Raw genomic sequence first — 20,172 nt, forward strand, 5'->3', positions numbered from 1 at the left:
TCTAGTCCCTCAATGAACTTCCTTGTATTGAATGGATAGTTATAATAGCAGTGGAGTAATGTTTTAGAGTGGATTTTCTTTAAGGCTAAAATTTTATGTGTGGCTAATCGAGTTAAGGTTATAGGTAAAAAAGGAAAAGGGAGATGAACCGATGTTTTGTGAAATAGTTAGGAAGGAGATATATGGCGAAAATCTTGATGAGAATGATTGAAGTTGCTAGTTTTAGTGGGGAGATCTATAAAATGGGTGTAATAGAGATAGGCTTGAATGTTGTGATTGATAGATACACAAACTAATCTGCTGTGTGTTTAGTATCCCTCGATTTAAGGCCTGAGGTTGTTCGATTATAGTGATAAGATGGAGAAGTATTCTTAAAGGGATATAGAATATGGGGTACCATAGCTTAAGCCAACATCTTTTTACTTCAGGTTAGGCTTCAACATAGAAATACGATGTAGTTAGACTCAAGCTCTTGTAGTTATGTATTTAGTGGGGGATTATAAGATTGAAATGTTGAAATATGGTAATCATAGTTGAAATCATAGTAGAGAAGCTTCGTTAAAAAATTAAAGGCTATTAGACATATCATTTGAGGTAGAGAATGTTTCTATTCTATTCCTATGTCCCGCGAGAATCTCAGTTACATATTCATGTGTTGTACCAATCTTAATCAGGCCGAGGATTCTTAGGAAAATTCATGCCTTGTAATGTTATGATCACGTACCATTGACACATGCCAAGATTATGTCTATGTCAAGTCTCGTTATCTCATGATTTATGCTTACATGATTTACTTAGTGATGTCATAAAGATCTTCTTGAATGTCTATGTATGTTTCGTTGTGGAAAATAGAATTCCTAATATGATGTTACATCTTTATTCTATACTTCTATCGTTTCAACAAAATTCTATCCATCATTCGAGGATGAATGATTCCAAGGGGGAGATAATGTAACACCCTACATTTTCGAGCTAGAATTACAAATATCGTTCCTACGCATATAGACCCGAACCCAATTATTCCTTATTAATATATGTGTGATGATCAATTCTATAATGTGAGAATACTTTTGAATATGAATTGAGTTCACAAAAAAATCTTCTAACTTAAAAATGAGTTGAGAACGTTTCTATCGATTAAGTTTTACTGAACATTTCAACTTGGGTCAACTTGCAGTGATCATTACTCCTAGTATATATCGAGTTACGTGGCCTACTATATACCAAATGAAAGATATTTGAGTCTTCTTTCCAACCAACTGGTTTCACTTTAATCCGATATCGGAGTGGAAAGTTATGTCCATTTTACCTCAGCATGTCCATCTGTCATCAAGGTGACAACTAGGTTGACAAGCTGTCAACTAGTTAACAAGCCATCAACCAAATCATCAACCATAACCAGGACATGAAGATGAATTGAAAACTAGGTCGACAAGCTGTCAACTAGTTGACAAGCCATCAACAAGTCAACTAAAGAAATTCCAGGAATTTTATTTAGTTCCTTAGGGGTATTTTGGTCTTTTTCTCACCTCAAACCCTACCCCTACGACTTAAATTATCCAATAAGAATTATTATCCATCTCTAATTAGTTTTAAACATCTCATAATCCTCTCCACTCTCAAGAGAAAGAAATATTAAGGTTCCATCGAAGGTTCATACTTTTAAGGGTAGATTTTAAGCTAATTCAAATTTTTTTTCATCAAAAAGGTATGTGGGGCTATCCTAAACTCCATGGGCATAAATTTATTGTTCAAACAAGTTTTTGATGTATATAGTTTCATACATGAGCTGGGTTTTGAAATTGTTGAAGAGTATGTATTGTAAACTCGTTTTATGATGAAATCTTAAATAAACTATGAGGCTGTTTTCCGAAACTTGGTTTGTTTTCATGTGTATATGTGTTATTAGTTTGAGAAGTTTTATGAGAGCAAGATTTATGTAATTCTCTCTTTTATTAAGAAACACATTGTCTTAACAATGTTATGGATTGTTTACAAGGATGGTTAAAAGTTGAGTTTAAATGTTTTGCCAATGATTATGGATTGTTATTGTCTTATGAACGAATTGGGAGGGGTTATTCCTTGTTTTATAAATGCTCATGTTTCCTAATAAAAAACTTGCACGTGATTGATGAAAGAGATGACCACACTTTGTTAAAGTATTGAAAAGATAGTATTTTGCATGAGTTTCGTATGTTTTGAAATAAGAACTCTCTTGAAGTGTTTAAATATTTTGGTGGTCAAATAACATGTGTTGAATGAAAAAACTAAGAAATGATATGATATGACTAATATGACTTGAAAGTCTTTGTATAACAATACCAAAACAGACGAATGCCATAGTAGATACAGAACATAATAGACTACAGACTTTTCAGAATTCAGATCATGATTTCAGAAAGATGCATGTTTTAAAAGGTTAAAAATGGGCTCTAAGAGAGTTAGGTGGTTATCCAAAGAAGGCACAAGTTCAGATAACTCATTGTATGAAACCGTGTATTGCCGATATGGGTCTTATTATGTCCTGAGATAGGGATTATACGTTGGCCCTGTGCCTTTTTGGCGTATCAGAATCAAATACTCCAGCCCTTGCAGCAAACTTAGGTTGGGGGCTTGGCCGCCAAGTCAAGGGTAGATCCCATATTTCCCGTGGGATATTTTTCAGAAATGTAGGGTGTACCATCTAGCTCTGAAGTAAAACAAAGGGTAGAGTCATGACTTACAAGAATGCTTTGAAGCTCTTGAAATATGCCCATGTATTTTTATGTATATATTATGCTAAATTGTTTTCTTAATGCTCTCGACTAATTTATATGGAATGGATGTTGTTTTTGGGAAGTTCTGTGTACCAATACATTTCAGGTATTGACCGTCCTTCGTGGCAGCTACATTCTCTCATAATATAGGTTTTGAGGCAGATTTCCATGGCCCATCTCAGTAGTTGATTACTTCCTGAAATCCAGAGTTGGTAAGCCTCCCTTATTATGGAATAAATTCTATTTTTATGTTAGTTCAGTTGTCTTGTGGTCCTACTGGGGGCCTTGTCCCGGTCTAAATTGACTAGTAATTTAGTACAGGTTTCGTAGACGGAAGTTGAGTATTGTATTGTCATTTTTGTTGACACAGTTTGTATTAAAAATTTACCTTGAATTTTCAGTTTATCTTCCACACATTTATATCATATGAGTTATGCTTATGATTACATGCTAAGGGGTCTCTCCGACTCTAATGGTTCGGGATGCCTTTCGCGGCCAGGGCCTCGGTTCGGTCGTGACGATAGCAAACCATACTGAGAATGATAATGCAATGCAAATGATGTAATGCGATATAGTGATGACGATGGAATGATCTTAAAAGTTATCACATAACTTTCTCTATACACCCACCGAGCAGCTCGTAGGTACCAAGTTGGATCCATGGGGGATTCGCAACCCACCTACTGATAATCTCAATCTCATGTCTCAAATCAACATTATTGGTACACCCTCGGTATCGATATTTTATAAGGTGTCTTATTTTCTTACAAAAATCAAAATGGTCTCAGTGGCATCAATGTCTCATGAATATACATACATGACATGAGGATGTAATGCTCACAACCAATCAGTATAAAGATCAAAATCCATTCAATACATATATAAGTGAGTTCAGAATCAACTTAGTGTATCAATAATTTATTATATCAATTTCCACTTGACACCATTAGAATAAATAGTCATATAGTCATCAATATTATTATTACCAACCCCTCACTTGAGCATTGCTATAATGATAATGCAATTAAATGCTCAAATAAGTCCTACAACATCAAGTCAAGCCCCACTCAAGTGACACAATGATTGATAAGCATTCTAATGCACAAATAAGGCCTATGATGATATGTCAAGCCCCTGGTCGGGCGACAAAATAATAAATAAGGCATTTAATGAACAAACATGACCAATAACATCTAGTCAAGCCCTCACTTGGGCTTCATAAAAATATATTCTCTCAAATCAACAAGTAATTTGCGTATAAGCCCTAACTCGGGCACACGATGATAAATAATTACACAAATCCTTAATTACGTTCACATATGCCCTACATGGGCAACACAGAATAAATAACAATCCTAATAATAATGAATTGCGGTACTCAAACCTAGCTTGTTCTATATAGTAAGTCTCATCAACTATTACAAATTTATTTATACTCTAGGTATTCTCTAAATGCTTAGTCATTCCATCAATAATGACAATAATAACATAATTACCCTCTAACAAAACACTAAACCACAATCATCATAGTAAAATCTGCTAGCTAGATTCAAACTCTAAAATAGACAATCTAATAACAATTATTCGAGATCACTAGGTTATCTATCTATATTCTACTCTAAGGATAATTGCAAATAATAAGACAACTAGGATAAGTAATTATATAACTACAATCTATCAAGGACTCCAGTACTTGTAAAGATGCTCACCATTTCACCTAAGCAGGACCCCCAATCCTAAACGATATACAAAATACAACAAAAAAACATACAACACATAAACACTTTGAAAAAGTTAAGGTACATCCCAACTTGCCTTAAATGAAGATCCGCAAGTCCAAATACCATCTGAAGCCCCAATTGGAAGCTTGTCTCCCTCCAATCAACACCAAATGTGCCTACTCTAATCAAATATGTCATCTATAAATCAAAAGAAAGCTAATGATACCTATATTGACCATATATAGGATGGGTCCAAAACGGGTTCGCAAAACGCATTTGAAAACGAAAAGGGCAAAACTGAAATTTTGTTGAGGAATAATGCCCCCATACTCATAGGAGTCTATGGTTGAAAACCGAAGCAAAAATGAGTAGAAATTGGGTCTCAAATCGAAGGAAAACTAATTTACACTTTACCGGATAAACCTCCCTAAAGTTTTGAAGATGAAATCATTGGGAAATGAGAGAATAGGGATTTGGGAGCTTACTCATGGAAGAAGTCGTGAAAACCCCTTTGAAATCACATTAATCCGAGCTATAGAAGTCCAAAAATAGAGAAAGTATAATTTGGGGCTAAAAAGGAAATTAATATCATGTCCAGGTTTGTTGGCTTTTGCGAACGCGGGTCCTTGGTCGCGATCATGAGATTGCTCGACCACAACCTTCGCGAACACGAGCCGCAGGGCCGCAAACCCGAAGAGAAATTACCCAACCCTTCGCGAAATATGAGCCTCTTGCCGTGAATATGAAGGTAAGGTTAATAGAGCTTCACGAACTAGAGCCTATGACTGTGAACACAAAAAAGAAGAGAGTTTGCAATGAATGACAACTGAAAATCAGCAAAGACATAAGTCAAAACTCTCCGAACGGACCATTGGAATTCGTTTGGCACCCCACAAAAATAAACCAATAGTGTTACCCGGCTAATTTCATCGTTCCGGACTCAATGGCGTGTCGGATTTTCGATAAAGGATCATTTTCAACAAATTAATCCCCTCGACCCCGTTAGACCATATTTAACTAGTTTCCAAACGAAGGGTCGAAATGCAAAATAAAGGTTTGGGATCGGAACAAACCACGTTGCTAACCGAAAATCGACATTTCGAAGCTAATGAAACTATCAGAATCATTATCCGAGGTTCGGATCACAAAATGTTGACCGAAGTCAAACTAACCCCCCTTTAAGGATGTTCAAAACCACAAATCTATTTAAAACACTCCCGAATGCATTGTAACCGTGTCAACCATCCCCACAACTCAAAAAACAAGATAGAGCAACCATGAGGAAGGGCAAAATGGTCAAAACCCAAAATTTTTTAAATTTCACTACGAGGGTCATTACAATGCAGTTTCCAAATATATAACTGTTAGTATTTCACAAAACCTAATGGTTATGTATATGAGAATTCACGGTTAAAATTAAGAAGCTTGACCTGGAAATACAAAATGCGTCACATAAATTGGGATTGAAGGAGTAGTAGTTAGCAAATTTCGTAAAGAGTTCCCATGCAAGCAAAGCCTTGGAACTTGTCTTTCTTGCTTGTCATTATGATCAACACTCAATATGTTGAAAATTCAGTTAGGTGGATGCAAAGGGCTATCTATTTGAACCACTTGTTTACGCAACACCATGTAGGTTTCATCCTATTGTTCCATGGTTTAAGTATTTGCTTGCTCTCCTACGCGACCTCGGAATTGTATGAGCCTTCTTTCCAGCAGAATGCTCTCCTGCATTTGTTGGTGTTCAAAGAACCCTCTTAACTCTAAATGCATCCATTTGTGAGGAACATAAAGTGTAATGAACCTAGTGTCTCTTTTAATTACCTGCATTCCAGCTACTTCATTGGTGCTGATTTTAACAGCTAATTTCTTCAGGAACATATAGTAGAATGAACCTGATGTCTCTAAACTTGCGTGCATTCTAGCCCATTGCTGGTGCTAGGATGATGGAGATTTAAACCCTTATTCTCTTCACATATTTTAATATCAAAATGTGAATTCGAGTCCATTATATGTAATATTTACTTCTGAATGCAATGGGAAAAGTCAAGTTTAATGTTGTTTGGTTACAGGTTATTGGAAAAGCTCTTGTCCTGGATGAGATAATCAATTATGTCCAATCATTACAACGCCAGGTTGAGGTATGCTCTCCATCTATTTTCTCTAGATCAAACTTCTATACTAACACTTTTTCTTGATTCTTCAGTTCCTGTCAATGAAGCTTGAAGAGGTTAATACAAGAGAAACCCCAAACATAGAGGGAATTCCTATTAAAGACGTAAGTGTTGTATGAGAAAATCTTTAAATTTGCATTCTTTTCAGGTTGAGGTTTGCGTTTGTGACAACCTTAAACATGTCCTTTACAGAAACTGCATGTATAACCTTGTCAAGCACCGTTAACTCCATTAGAACCTCATATACCTTCTAACTTACTACTACTAATTTACAAGGGTGAACTGCGCGCCCTTGATTGATATCCGTCCTTTTTCATGTCATAACTCCCTGTCAACCTTGAATGTAGTACATGACTCACATTTAAGTTGTATTTTTGGGCATAGTGGCCTTGCGCTCACATCTAGTAAGCTTTCACCTCTGATTTCTGAGTCTGGCCTGGTACTAGCTCCTCGAATGTATAGTTAGTGGTTAAATAATAGTACCACACATTTTAAGATACTAGTTTCAAAGACTTCGCTGAAAACTTGATGAATGATTTGAATGTTGTTGGAGGCCCACATCGGTGGGTTCAAGGCTCCTTGGGCTCCTTATATGGTTTTGGACAATTCTACCCCCATGAGCTAGCTTCTGGGGTTGAATTGGCCCTAAGGTCCATTTTCTTTGTCAAATGTTAGGTATATTTAGTAGCAATTTGAACATAGAACTGTAGCCGCACACAGTTTGACAAACATTTCCAATTGTTCAGGCATCTCGCCTTACAAACTATAGCCTAGTTTGAAGATAAACATTTCCAATTGTTCAGGCATCTCGCCTTACAAACTATAGCCTAGTTTGAAGATAAGCAAGATTGCAGTGAGTGTACATGAGGGACCCGTGACATCACTTAAAAGCACGCTGAAATTTAACTCCTGACAAAAGTTAGTTAGGTGTAAAAAATCTAAGCCAGAAGCTGTGAAGAGAAAATAAGAATATATTCTAAGATCTCAAAAAGAGGAAAATACGTTCATTGATTTCAAAACGTAAGATAGCAGTGAATTTGTATCCTAAGATCTCAGAAAGAGGAAAGTACGTTCATTGATTTCTAAACGTAAGATAGCAGTAGATTTGTACCTGGGGAGTATTTTCCTCCTCAAATTTCATTCTTAGACGAATTCATAATGATGTGCTTTGTTTTCCAGTTAGGGCAGCAAACATTCGAGACAAATGCTATGGCATTTGGTTCTCAAGGTACAAGAGAATATGCTGGGAGAACGTCACCAGATTGGTTGTACATGCAGATTGGTGGTGGATTTGAAAGAGGGACATAAAGTAAAATAATCGGCATCAAAGGCGAATAAATTCTTAGGAGGCTAATGCTTCCTCCAGGGACTGCCAAAATATATATCAGTTCCTTGATTTTAAAGGTAGCTTGTTTCTGATCAGGCATAGAGTTGTTGCATATCTTTAGGATACCACGAACCAAATCACCATCTCCTTGCGCAATGAACAAAACTATCTTCCTATAGTGTAACAGCACTTTTTCTTTCATGGCGACTGGCAAAAATGCTTAATGAATAGTACACTGGTGAGAATGCCAACTTGACATGGTTACTGGTTAGTTCAAGAAGCTGTAATCTGTGCCTGCTGTTCTGAAAAACATTTCATATGTGCTGCTTTTCTTTACCAAAACTATCACAACTAGGAAATTAAACATCGGGCAATAAAAAATTATTAGTTCTGCAACCACGTTAGTATATATAGCTCAGACCATAAGGGATTGTTTGATTGAATGTATAAGAATAATTAGGGTACCTAGCAGCAGACAGGTGGACCATGCCTGAATTCAGACAGGTCTAGACTCTTCTTTGTTTGAGCTGCTCCTAGGTATGTAGACTGAAGGTTGCACTTGTCTGGATAAGTACATAGAGATCTTCGTGGGACCGTGGAGGGAATTCGATCTTATTAGTAGTGTTGGGATTATTTCTTATTCATTGTTTGATTTTGGTGTATTAAGGACAATTTTGTCTTTAACCATATTTATTCATGTATTAATAGCTCTTGTATTACTAATATCATGCTTTGCCATGTATTATTAACTACTAGTTTAGGTGTACGCGCCTCGCGCGTGTACCTCACTTTATTGAGATCAAACGTTACACTAAATAGGATATTTGTTTAAATAATAAAGATAAATACAATAATTAAATTCAATATCTTTTGGATAATTTATTTAATTAAACCTAACCTTTACCAAAAAAAATTCTCAAAGTTGATCGACATTCATCTATCACCTGTAAACTGCAACAAAACAATACGAAAAACGTATAATTTCATAGTAGAGGTAAATTTGTTAGATGAGAAGAATTATACTTGAATATGTGAATCTTGTTGGTTGGTGGGTAAATAAAGAAGGTTAGTTATGAGAAATAGAAATTAATATATTCTTCTAAAAGGATACATAGAATGATAAGAATGTAGAATAGAGGTAAATTTGTGAGATGAGAAGAATTATACGTGAATATGTAGTAGGTTGGTAGACTAAAGAAGGTTAGTTATGAGCAGTAGAAAATAAATTATATTGAGTTAACATGACACATTAAGCTAAATTAAACTAAGCAATTTATGTTGGCATAGCAAGTAATATTGTGTTTAAATTAACAAAAGGGAGAGATGATATAACGACAAAAATCTGAAAATAAAATTGTTGAAACTGTGCTGAGACGAAAAATAATGAAAGATCGCAACTGCTTATAATGATAAACAATGAAAAAGATCAGGGGTTTATATAGAAGGACACAATATGCAAATCAAAGATGATACAAATTTCAATGTGTAGGAGAAAAATGATTTTTTGGTTGAAAGAAAAGGACTTAAATTAGAATCCAATTTTGAATTGGTGCAACTACACACACATACAAACATGCAATTCCTATTTGAAATTGTTTTAATTTTGGTACTTTTGCTTCACATTACAGCATAGAAGTGCATTAAGGACTTATGAAATCACGCATACCTATAGTGGATAGAATTCGTGGTTTTAAATTAGAAGAAGAAAAAATGTGTGTTTTAATTAATTAAGTAGAGAAAAAAGCTAAATGTGGTAAAAGCTAAATTTAGTTGTTATAATAAAGTAGGGAAAAAACGTGGGTTCTAATTAAGTTAAGAAAAAAGCTAAATTTGGTTAGAATTTAATTGTAGCAAAAATTTAGTATATTTATTTTGAAGAATTTAATTGTAGAGAAAATGATAAAAGACGATTTTGTCTAAAGCGGACTATTTTAATAAAGAAAAAAAAGTTCAATTCACTTTTCTAAAGGCCTTTACACTTTTAATATATTATAGATTATAGATACATATGTTAAAAATACTGCCAACCAATTATAAAATAATACCGATAAATTGGAGGGATAAGAGAAGAGAATTTGAGAATTTGTCTTGATTATTTCCTCAAGTTAGGGGGATTAAATAGTGCTACAAAAAATATAAATAAGGAAGGAAACTAATATGAATATTACACAATATTCTAAGTGCTTAGTGATGGGGATTTGAGGATATTTCTACATCTACACTATTTAAATATAGGGGAAAGGACACAAATGTTAGCTCACCCAAAATACTTCTACTGATATAGCCATTGATTTGACAATTTCAACAGATAGCCATTTAGGCTTTTCTATTGCAACTACCCCTTTTTTTGGTCTTTTCTTTATTTATTGTTTAATTTTTAATGTCAATTATTTTATATGTTACGTTCTCTTTATTCCTATTTTTTTTTATTTTCACTATTTTTTTTTTCTTTTAATGTTGTTAATTTTTTTATTTTTTTTTTGAAAAAATTCCACTCTGTTCACCCATTTATTTTTTTAGATGCGATCACGAAAATAAAAACATGAAATACAAGTCTACCCATAATTATTCTATCTCTTTTTATATTTGTTAACACTATAGCGACACTTGTACTTATTTTTTTTTTCCTGCTATCTCTCGCTTTTTAATAAAAAAATTTAAGGAATGTTTGGACGGTAAAGGTACAGGGTTTAATAAATTTTGTATATGCTTTCACAAATTTTCACAAAAATTCAGGTGAAGTTAACAAATTCACGAATAACGAATTACGATATATGCTTGCATAGATTTTCTCTATAAAAGGTGTATTTATATGGTATATATCTATTGTATCAACGTGATATAAAAGTGTATCAATGCGGTATCAAAGTATATTAATGTAGTATAAAAGTGTATCAATATAGTATAAAAGTGAATTAATATGGTATAAAAGAGTACCAATTAGGTATAAGGACTACATGTGCTTGCATAGAATTTTCTTTTCTTTTTTTAAAAGTGTATCAATATAATATAAAAGTGTATCAATTTGGTATAAAAGTGTGTCAATTGAGTGTAGAGACTGCATGTGCCCAATTGGGCCAAATGGCTAAAAAAGGAATTAAATTTAACCGACAGGTTATATTTGTCCACCTTTTCAAATTGTCTCCATTTTTTGTAAAAATGGTCACCCCATATCCTTTTTCCTTAAATATAAAGCTACTAGTTGCATAGGCCCATGCTAAGTCCGGGCTCAAACTTATGATACACAAATAGTAAATTTAATTTTTTAAAAATTATATCTTACGTAACATTTTTATTATGCATAATTAATTTAATTTAGTGAAACATTAATTAGTCTTGTTTGGTAAGTCTTCATAATTATTACAATTTTTTTGTCATATAGTTGGATAACTTTTAAAAAGCTTTATTTATGAGAATCAATTATGGAGAATTAGCAAAGACGAAGGATATAGATCTCATGTTTAAACAATCAAATGGTATGTGCACTATGTTTTTTTCCATATTTGATAGGTTAAATTTTTTAAAAACATGTTCGCTAGGAAAATAAGTGTTTTAAAAGTTAAGAAAAATAACTTCGTGAAAGTAGGAAAATTATATTCTACTAGTGGAATTTTGCATTCATTGGGTCCTCCTCGCTTTCCAATGCACTTTGTCTTAATCCTACCCCCGTAGATTCCACCGAGCCTGTCACAACTCGAACCAGCGCCTAGTCGTGACGGGTATCTCAAGCCCACCATAAGTCGGAGACCACCCCTTAGCCTAACCTCCAGAGAATAATAAATGAATACAACGTGCTATATGTTGTTTTGATGATGAGTAACTAAATTACAAGGGACCAGGTCCCTGGACGTGCAAGGTACAGTACAGCTGGTACACGTCATTTGTATAGTTTTGTCCTCTTGTGTAACAAACTTGCAGGTGCTATTTTGTATTGATTTGGACAACTGGACCAATGATCTTTCAACCCTAGTCATCACTCAACTATAAAAGGAAAGAGACGCCTCTTCATCAAATGTTTTTTGCACAAATTACAAAGAAAGAGATGCATCTTCATTAAATGGTTTTTGAACAAATTACAAAGAGTGAAGAGAGGTAGCAAAATCCCATTTCCACACTACTCAAGTTCTTAGCTGATTATGAGTGCTTAAACAGAAATAGTTCTTTAGTGAGTGTTTAATTGTAACTGAACTACTCATGTTATAAGAGTTGTTCTTTCTTTTGTGAGTACTTAGGTAGAGTTACCTAAGCTGGTGAGATTGATTAGAGTTAATCAGTAGAGAGGTCCTTGGTAGAGTTACCAAGATGAGCTTGTAGTATAGTTGCTATAAGTGAAAAGAGCCTAGAGGTAGGTTGAAGTCTAGACTGTAATCAGGAAATTGATTCTAGTAGATTTTTTTGGTGCTTGTAAGGGCAAGTTGTGATTTTTCCGTTCTTGGGTTTCTACATAAAAATCTCGTATTCTTACTTTCCTGCACTATTTTTGTTTTTCCAGCAACTTTTAGTTGCTTTACTGTTCTATCACTTGTGTTTAACTCTGAGAGACCTGGTCCCTCACTGTGTGGTGCTACCACCAAGGGTTCCAACAATTGGTATAAGAGCAAGGTTGACTCTAAAAGGTTCATACCTAGAGTGTTCTGGTCATCATGACTTTTATAAATGAATTAGGGGTGGAAAAAAAGAAGCAAAAGGGAGAGATTCCTGACTTTGAAGACTTTAGAATCTGACTTAGGAGAAGAAGACACTGATGTTGCAGTCTTGGCAACAAGGATTGTTGGAGCTATAAGAAGGGGTGGTCAGCTTAACAATTTAAATTGTAAAATTAAAGGTTGTCTCAAAGGTGGCATCTCTGAAGAATTCATGAGAAACTACCTAGTGCAAAAGAAGTATCAAAATCCTGAAACATCAAGAAGAAAAGATGAAGCAAACTGTATAGTAAGAAAAGTGTTGGTAGCATGGGGAGATTCCTCCAGTAATTCAAGTGAAGAAAAGAAGATAGGAGATGTTTCTATACTAGCAGTGGAAGACACCATGTTTGCATCTTTGGCAAACACAAAGGATGAAGAAAAAAGGAGGTAACACTTTTTATCTTAATCAAAACTTAGGTAACTACATTGCTATGAAGATAAAAAATCTTGCTAGTGTATTCATAGACTCCATATATGAATTAACTGCTGAGAAAAATACACTAGAGAAAAAGTAGAGAATCAAGAACATGAGTTGATTGCCTTAAATCTTCAAATATAAAAAATTGAAGAAATTTTCTCTAAATTGAAATTTAGGAATCTGAGTTGATGAGTAAACTAAAGATGGGGAATGATTTAGATAACAAAAAGAAGAAGGAAACTTCAGGGCTTCAAATTGTTATTGAAGAAAAACTGAGGAATTTTCAAAAACACCTCATGTCTGCACTTCATAGGAATGAAGAATTAGAAAGAAACCTAATCCGCTTAAGAGAAGAGTTAAACAAGTCTCTTAAATGGAATGCTTCTTAACATATCCTTTCTAATTTAATCAGTCAGGGTGTTAGTGATGATAGAGATTTAGGATATTAAGGAGAAATCCAACCTGTAGAGTTTAGATAGCCGGGTCATGACTCCCAACTATCCCAACTCAATACGACTGAAATAGGACAATAAAGAACTTCTCAAACTGTTTATCTGGCTCAAATCCTTAAATCAAAAGAATTCATCACCTACTAACTGGAAGCTGTGAGCTAACTAAATCTGAATGTGCATACTAAATCTTGTACCTACATTATGAGACAATGTAGCACATAGACGTATATGTGGATAAACACTTTGGGAATGTTCTGAGTATATGGGGGTGTGTGCAATTAAATAATCAATATAATAAATCCTTATATAAAACATGCATGCTAGTATAGATGACTCACATAACTTGAATTAAAACCATCATAATCATGAATAAGAAAACAGGCAATGTAAATCACGTGAGTCATTGAACTTTATTCTAAATCTGCATTCTTTCTTTATTCTCAAACTTGTAAGATACATAAAATCTTAAAACAATATCTTTCAGAGCATACACTTTAATCTCATGAAAACTAGGAACTCCTTTGGAAACTTAAAGATTTTGACACTTGAGAGCCTTAGAAATGTTGGACTCATAGCTTTTAAAATACACATACTTGTATCTTAGATAGAGTGGGGGACTACTTGGGGAGTTTCTTCTAACCAATATAAACCATGTGAGCTACATGGAGTCCAACATCTTACCCACATTGGGGAGAGCTATTCTATCCTTGCCATCAGATAGAACCTTAGCTTTAGTGATCACTATCTTAACCCACTTGGGGTATATCAAGAACCTATGGGGGCACGTAGTTCTGGGGCATGAGACCTCAGAATCCCGCCCAACTCGATGCTAAATACTACTTCCTTACTTAGCTCAGAACTTTAGAAAATCCACCTTAAAATAATTCAACAATATGTATTTATATAATAGAAGCAAAAATTCATCTCATTTACTTCATACTCAATAATATGGATTTCTATCTTAACTTACAATCAAAACTCACTTCTTGATATTCTTTAAAAATAACTATCATCTCATTCTTAAACTCATGCTTTAACCATAAGGTTCAATTCACAACATTAGGACTTGAAATTCTCAAAACAGGATATAGACGTTCAATTATGCAACTTAAACCATAAATTGACAATTTAAAATATTAATATGCATAATAATATTACAACTCAAAGCTTGGGTAAGAGATAGTTTCATAAAACTAAAAATATAATAACATGATAGGAATTCTCCATGAGTTAACGAAATACTTTACGAAAATATGTAACTTTTGGGCACAAGAACAAAAGGGTGTTCTTGTTCAAAACCACATACCTTAATAGACTTGATTTGATATAGAGAACTTGACCTTGAAACCGTAGGAGATGATCTTGAAAGCTTTCTTGAGATTCTTGAATTGTGATGCTAAACTATTGGTTTCTTTCTTGAAGAGGATAACCTTAATTTGATGTTCTTGGGAACTTTCTTGAACTTCTTGGATTAGAAATCTTAGATTGTTGATTATCTTGAAGAAGGAGTAATGGAGTTTTGAATTTCTTGGAAGATGATCTTAAGAGGAAACCCTAATATTGTTCTTGTGAATAAAAAGGATTAAGGGTTGTTTAAACTGATTTATGATCATCAAGTACGTGATTTTGATTATTTAGGTCGTGGGTGGTGAAAGAAAAGTCCAAAATACCCTTACTAAACCGCTTCCCAATTTATGAAAATCTCGGTTGGCGACATTTGTGATACACTATAAGACTTTTGATAAGTCATCACAAATGTCGTCACTTGGGAGTTGGATTTTATGGGTTTCCGCCTAAGCCTGAAGGCATTTTGTGATAAGCCGTCAGACTTGTGATAAGTCATCACAAATGTCATCACTTAGGGCTGGAATTTATTAATTTCTACCTAAGGCTGGCGACATTTTATGATAAACCATCATAGACGTGATAAGTTATCAGAAATGTCGACACTCAGTTTTCCAGGCTGACATGCTGGAGTAAAATGGGCATAAAGTTTTGGTACAATATCGGATTTAGGTGAAATTTATATCTTTGGAAAGATAATTCAAAGAGATTTCAGTTGATATATAGTAGACCACACAATTCTTCACATTAAAGGATTTATGGTTGATTGAAGTCGAGTCAATTTTTGACACTCACTAAAACTAGAAAGATAGGAAAGTAATCAATTTGACCTTGAGTTAGGGGATCTCTATGATCTCAATTCATGCTCAAATAGGTTCCCACACTACATAATTGATTTACATACCAAATTGTCATCGGATTTATGGCTTTTGGAATATCTACACGTAAAAAAGATGATTTTTGTTCTAGCCCAAAATGCGGGGTGTCACATTATCTCCCCCTTGGGATCATTCATCCCCGAATGTTGCTTTTTAGGTTAAGAATACAGAGAAATTTGAGGATACATAATTGAAATAACTTATTAAACTGAATCTGTATCTTTCTAAACTTTGGCATACTTCGATGAATGGATATACTCATGATAAGAATAACTATCTAACTGAATCTTTGGTTAGAGAGGGCTGAATGACGGAAGACTATTACCTTCATCTGAATTTGAGCTAACTTGGCCTTTTTACTTATTTTTGAAGAGCTGACTCATGCTGAGGGTTTAGGATTTGCTTGATGTGCTCATGGTGCAATCGTACTTATAGACTATGAGGTGATAGTTTATGCAGACATAAATCATGAGAAAATAAAGCTAAGATCACACAATAAGTATTAAAGTGTCTGAGCTGGAATACTTGGAAAACAAAGATCATTCAGTGAATATTTATGAACTGAATCATGACTATATATACGAATTCTAAAACTGATACCTGATACATATACTGAGATGAATTTGCAATTGCGAAACTATACAGAATTACCGTACTTATGAAACTTCAGGTAGTTCAAAAAAATAAAAATCCATAGAAATCTATGTGCCTGATTGTTAAACTGAACTACTGTCTATCCAACCTGAATCATACTAGATACTCATGCTCAAGTGGAGGCTTTCTTCAACACCCCTCTAGGGTGTTCTAACAATTTGAAAGATCCAAGAATTTTGGTCAAGATCTGAACAAGACATCTGAATAAGGGATTACAATATTGCTACAATTCCATATCTTGGAATCATAGACCTTTGATCGTAGACGGGGGTAGAATTTACTAGGCTTTAGGCAATGCAATACCTTGCTTAAAACTTAGACACACTTCTAAAATATTCTGTTAACTAATCCATTACCTTAAAAACCATACTTATTGATTCATATTCTAATTGTAACAAGGCTGTTGATATTTCTTTCTACTCAAGTCTAAACTGAACTAAGTTCCCTCACCATCTTCAAGCCTAACCCACAATCATAGGGTACACCACATAACACTTTACTACTAGTCTGAACTATAATTCAACACACCCTGTACTTCACAACTTTTCATCTCATGAAAATCCTCATTACTACACCAACATCACATTCAACCTCATACTAGCCATTTTACTAATGTGCAGTGCATTCATCTAAATATACAAATATGATGTTCAAGCCTCACTTCTATTACCACATATGCACTTCTAAACACACTCCCCTAAAATACCTTTGTAACAACTTACAAACCTCTATCAAGAACAACTTCCATGCACTACTCCCAAGAAGACATACATAAAATTTCAACTACCCAAATATCTCATATAAAACTTTAAATAACCATGATGGGTATTAAAGACTTGGCTTCAATCTTACTTCACACTTTACTGCCTTAGCTAAAATAATAATACAACGATCTTCCAGTAACAAGAAATGTTTAGTCTCTCTCCCATCCAGACAACTGATTATCATCACTATCTTGATCGAAAGAAAGATAATAGAAGGTTAGAACATGAGGACCCAAAATATGAGGGAATACTATGAATAACTTGACACTCAACTTAGGCTTGAGGAATAGAATATATAGCATCATGGACTTATCAATGAAGTATGATCTGAGGATATGCAAGATATAAATCTGAATTTTGCTGATCATTAAAATTATTGCTTGAGTTCTTGGATTGGACATACTGTAAAACTTGAGTACATGAGTCATGAGCTGCATGACCTGAATTTGAAGTTCATAACTTGTGGAATGTGATTCCAACTGCTGAAAGAACTGGAACTCCTCATTTTTGGGAACTAAGAGAATACATAATTCTCCATCATATGCATGAACATAGATTAAGATCATGGAACTGAACGTAAGGCATGAGTAGGTATTAGGACGACTGTAAATACTGAAATAAGATTGGGTCATGCATTGATCTTTCTCACAGCTATTCTAAAACTTATTGGTACATCTACTAGAATCTGAAGGCTTGACTTGGTTACTTGATATATCATCTCCCCCTTAGATATAAGCCATCACTCTAAGGTTGTGAACCACTATATAAACTCTAGTCTAACTACAATCACTTTACTCTAGAGTCTGGGATATAGCAACATACATGAACAAAAGAACTTAACTTGAATGACTACATCTGAAAGTGTAAAACCAACTTCTAATACTCACTTCTGATCTACACCCTATCTTTCTATAGCCCCAATAGTCATCATATAACACTTGAACACTTACTAACTTTGAATCTGCTTGAGCATCCCCATTGTTGGAGTTTACACCATCTAGTATTTCAACTCTTATTCCTATTATCTAAATCGTTAAAATTTCAAAATTAGATTCTAACGCTTAACATGGGTATCTCCAAACCTTTGATGGAACATACAACTTCTATCATAGTCTACCAATATCACACTTTTAAACTTATATTTCTAAACCATGAGAATCATATTCATACTTAAAAAGTCTTAACATCTTCAATCAAACTCCTTAACTTAGCTATCAAGAACATTACTCATTATCTAGCTAGTCTTTCTCCACCTAACATTTCAATGGTACTACTGACCCCAGAACATGCAATAACCTCAAAAAAAATAATGCAGCCCCATAGCACCTTGGGCGTACTTTTACATCATATATACAATGCCAAACTTAATTACGAATCAAGTAAACTTATGCTCTTGCATACACTGTTCAAGACTATTATATTACTTCCCTATAACTTGTATTATTAGCCAAGAAATCATCACATCCACCTTCATGACCACCAATCGTTCAAACTTAATACATAGTGTTGTTCTCACTTGGAAGCTATAAAATAAAGAATCAAGAATAACTATCCCACTTGAACCTCATAATAATGATAATCGATCATAAACATATGGCCTATCTTATTTACAATCCATTACCACATCCTCCTTCTACACATTATTACTATCCCCCTATATATACACCTAAACTTCTTTAATAGCTCTATAAGTTTCAACCAACACAAAAATAGAAAAATGCATAACAAGTTGCGAGGGAATCGAAATAGGCCTCACACGACTTCACTAGACTTTGATTTTTAAACAAAACAATGATAACAAGGTTACAAGAGATAGAAACTTGACATACAATATTTAATGATCTAAGAATACACATCTTATTCTATCTTACTTGCATGACTCATAAGAGTGAGGACATAACTCTAATTTTAAGAGACTTATACCACACTAGAATGCTACTCTCAAGCCGCTTTGTGTGACTTCTGAAGCTTCTAGACAATCTGAGAGCATTATCTAGGGAGGAATTGGAACTTACTAATCATGCTATCTTAAGAATAATACATGGATAGGGAAGTATAGCTTTACATTATAGATTCTAAGGAGGAATCTGGTAGTAAATATGACTTGGGCGTAGTGCACGACTTTTATGAATCATGAATAGAGCACTACAATCATCGAAACTCAAAAGCACTGATGGGATACTTTCTAGCACGCTTACAATTTGATAACTATCTATGGAAACTATCTGAGATAGCACTATCTATAAAGATTTAAGCTTGACTATTTCTGATACCTTGAAAATAAGGCAGAGATGGCTTAGATAGAGTAAGATGAAAGTCTATATAAGTTTCTAAAAGAGCATTTCTATAGCATGATCTAAGACTTAAAAGAATGGAGACATTTTCCAAGTGCCTTGTAGCCTCTCGAAGAAGAGTACAAACATCTCTATACTATTTCACAATACTCTACTAGACACGACTTCAAAGACACCCTAGGATACTTGAACTCTGTGCTCTGATACCAAGTTTGTAACAAACCCAAAATTGGGTCCTGAGATGTCACATGGTGCTTAGGGTCACAAGTGACCCCAAGCTAACCCTTATACTGGCATAACTCATAAGCAACTGAATAAAATTCTTAAATCTGTATAAAATCAGTGAGAACATTAAACTTTTCTAAACTTGATCAATACAAATCTAAACTTTACAAGATTACAACTCTGCTTTTACAAAAATAAAACAAAAACTGAATACATTAACTCTACTGAAGCCTCTACTAGTACTGACTTTAGATAGCGGGTCATGATAGGAAAATAAAGAACTGTTCAAACTGTTTATCTGGCTCAAACCCTTAAATCAAAATGATTCATCACCTGCTCACTGGAAGCTGTGAGCTGGTTGAATCTGAATGTGCATACTAAGTCTTGTACCTATATTAAGAGACAATTTAGCACATAGACGTATATGTGGATCAACACTTTGGGAATGTACTGAGTATATGGGAGTGTATAAAATTAAATAAT

General features: G+C 34.2%; 1 protein-coding gene across 1 annotated transcript; it reads left to right on the forward strand.

The window, feature by feature from the left end:
- The first annotated feature begins 6,510 nt into the window (after nt 1-6,510).
- LOC107871796 (transcription factor BHLH089-like) lies at nt 6,511-8,246 on the forward strand. The gene is made up of 3 exons (XM_016718681.2): nt 6,511-6,615; nt 6,681-6,752; nt 7,828-8,246. The coding sequence occupies exons 1-3, from the start codon at nt 6,511-6,513 to the stop codon at nt 7,954-7,956; spliced, it is 306 nt and encodes a 101-aa protein (XP_016574167.1). The 3' UTR covers nt 7,957-8,246.
- The last annotated feature ends 11,926 nt before the right edge of the window (nt 8,247-20,172 follow it).

This window comes from Capsicum annuum, chromosome 5 (assembly GCF_002878395.1).
Source record: "Capsicum annuum cultivar UCD-10X-F1 chromosome 5, UCD10Xv1.1, whole genome shotgun sequence".
In the NCBI taxonomy this organism is placed as follows: domain Eukaryota; kingdom Viridiplantae; phylum Streptophyta; class Magnoliopsida; order Solanales; family Solanaceae; genus Capsicum; species Capsicum annuum.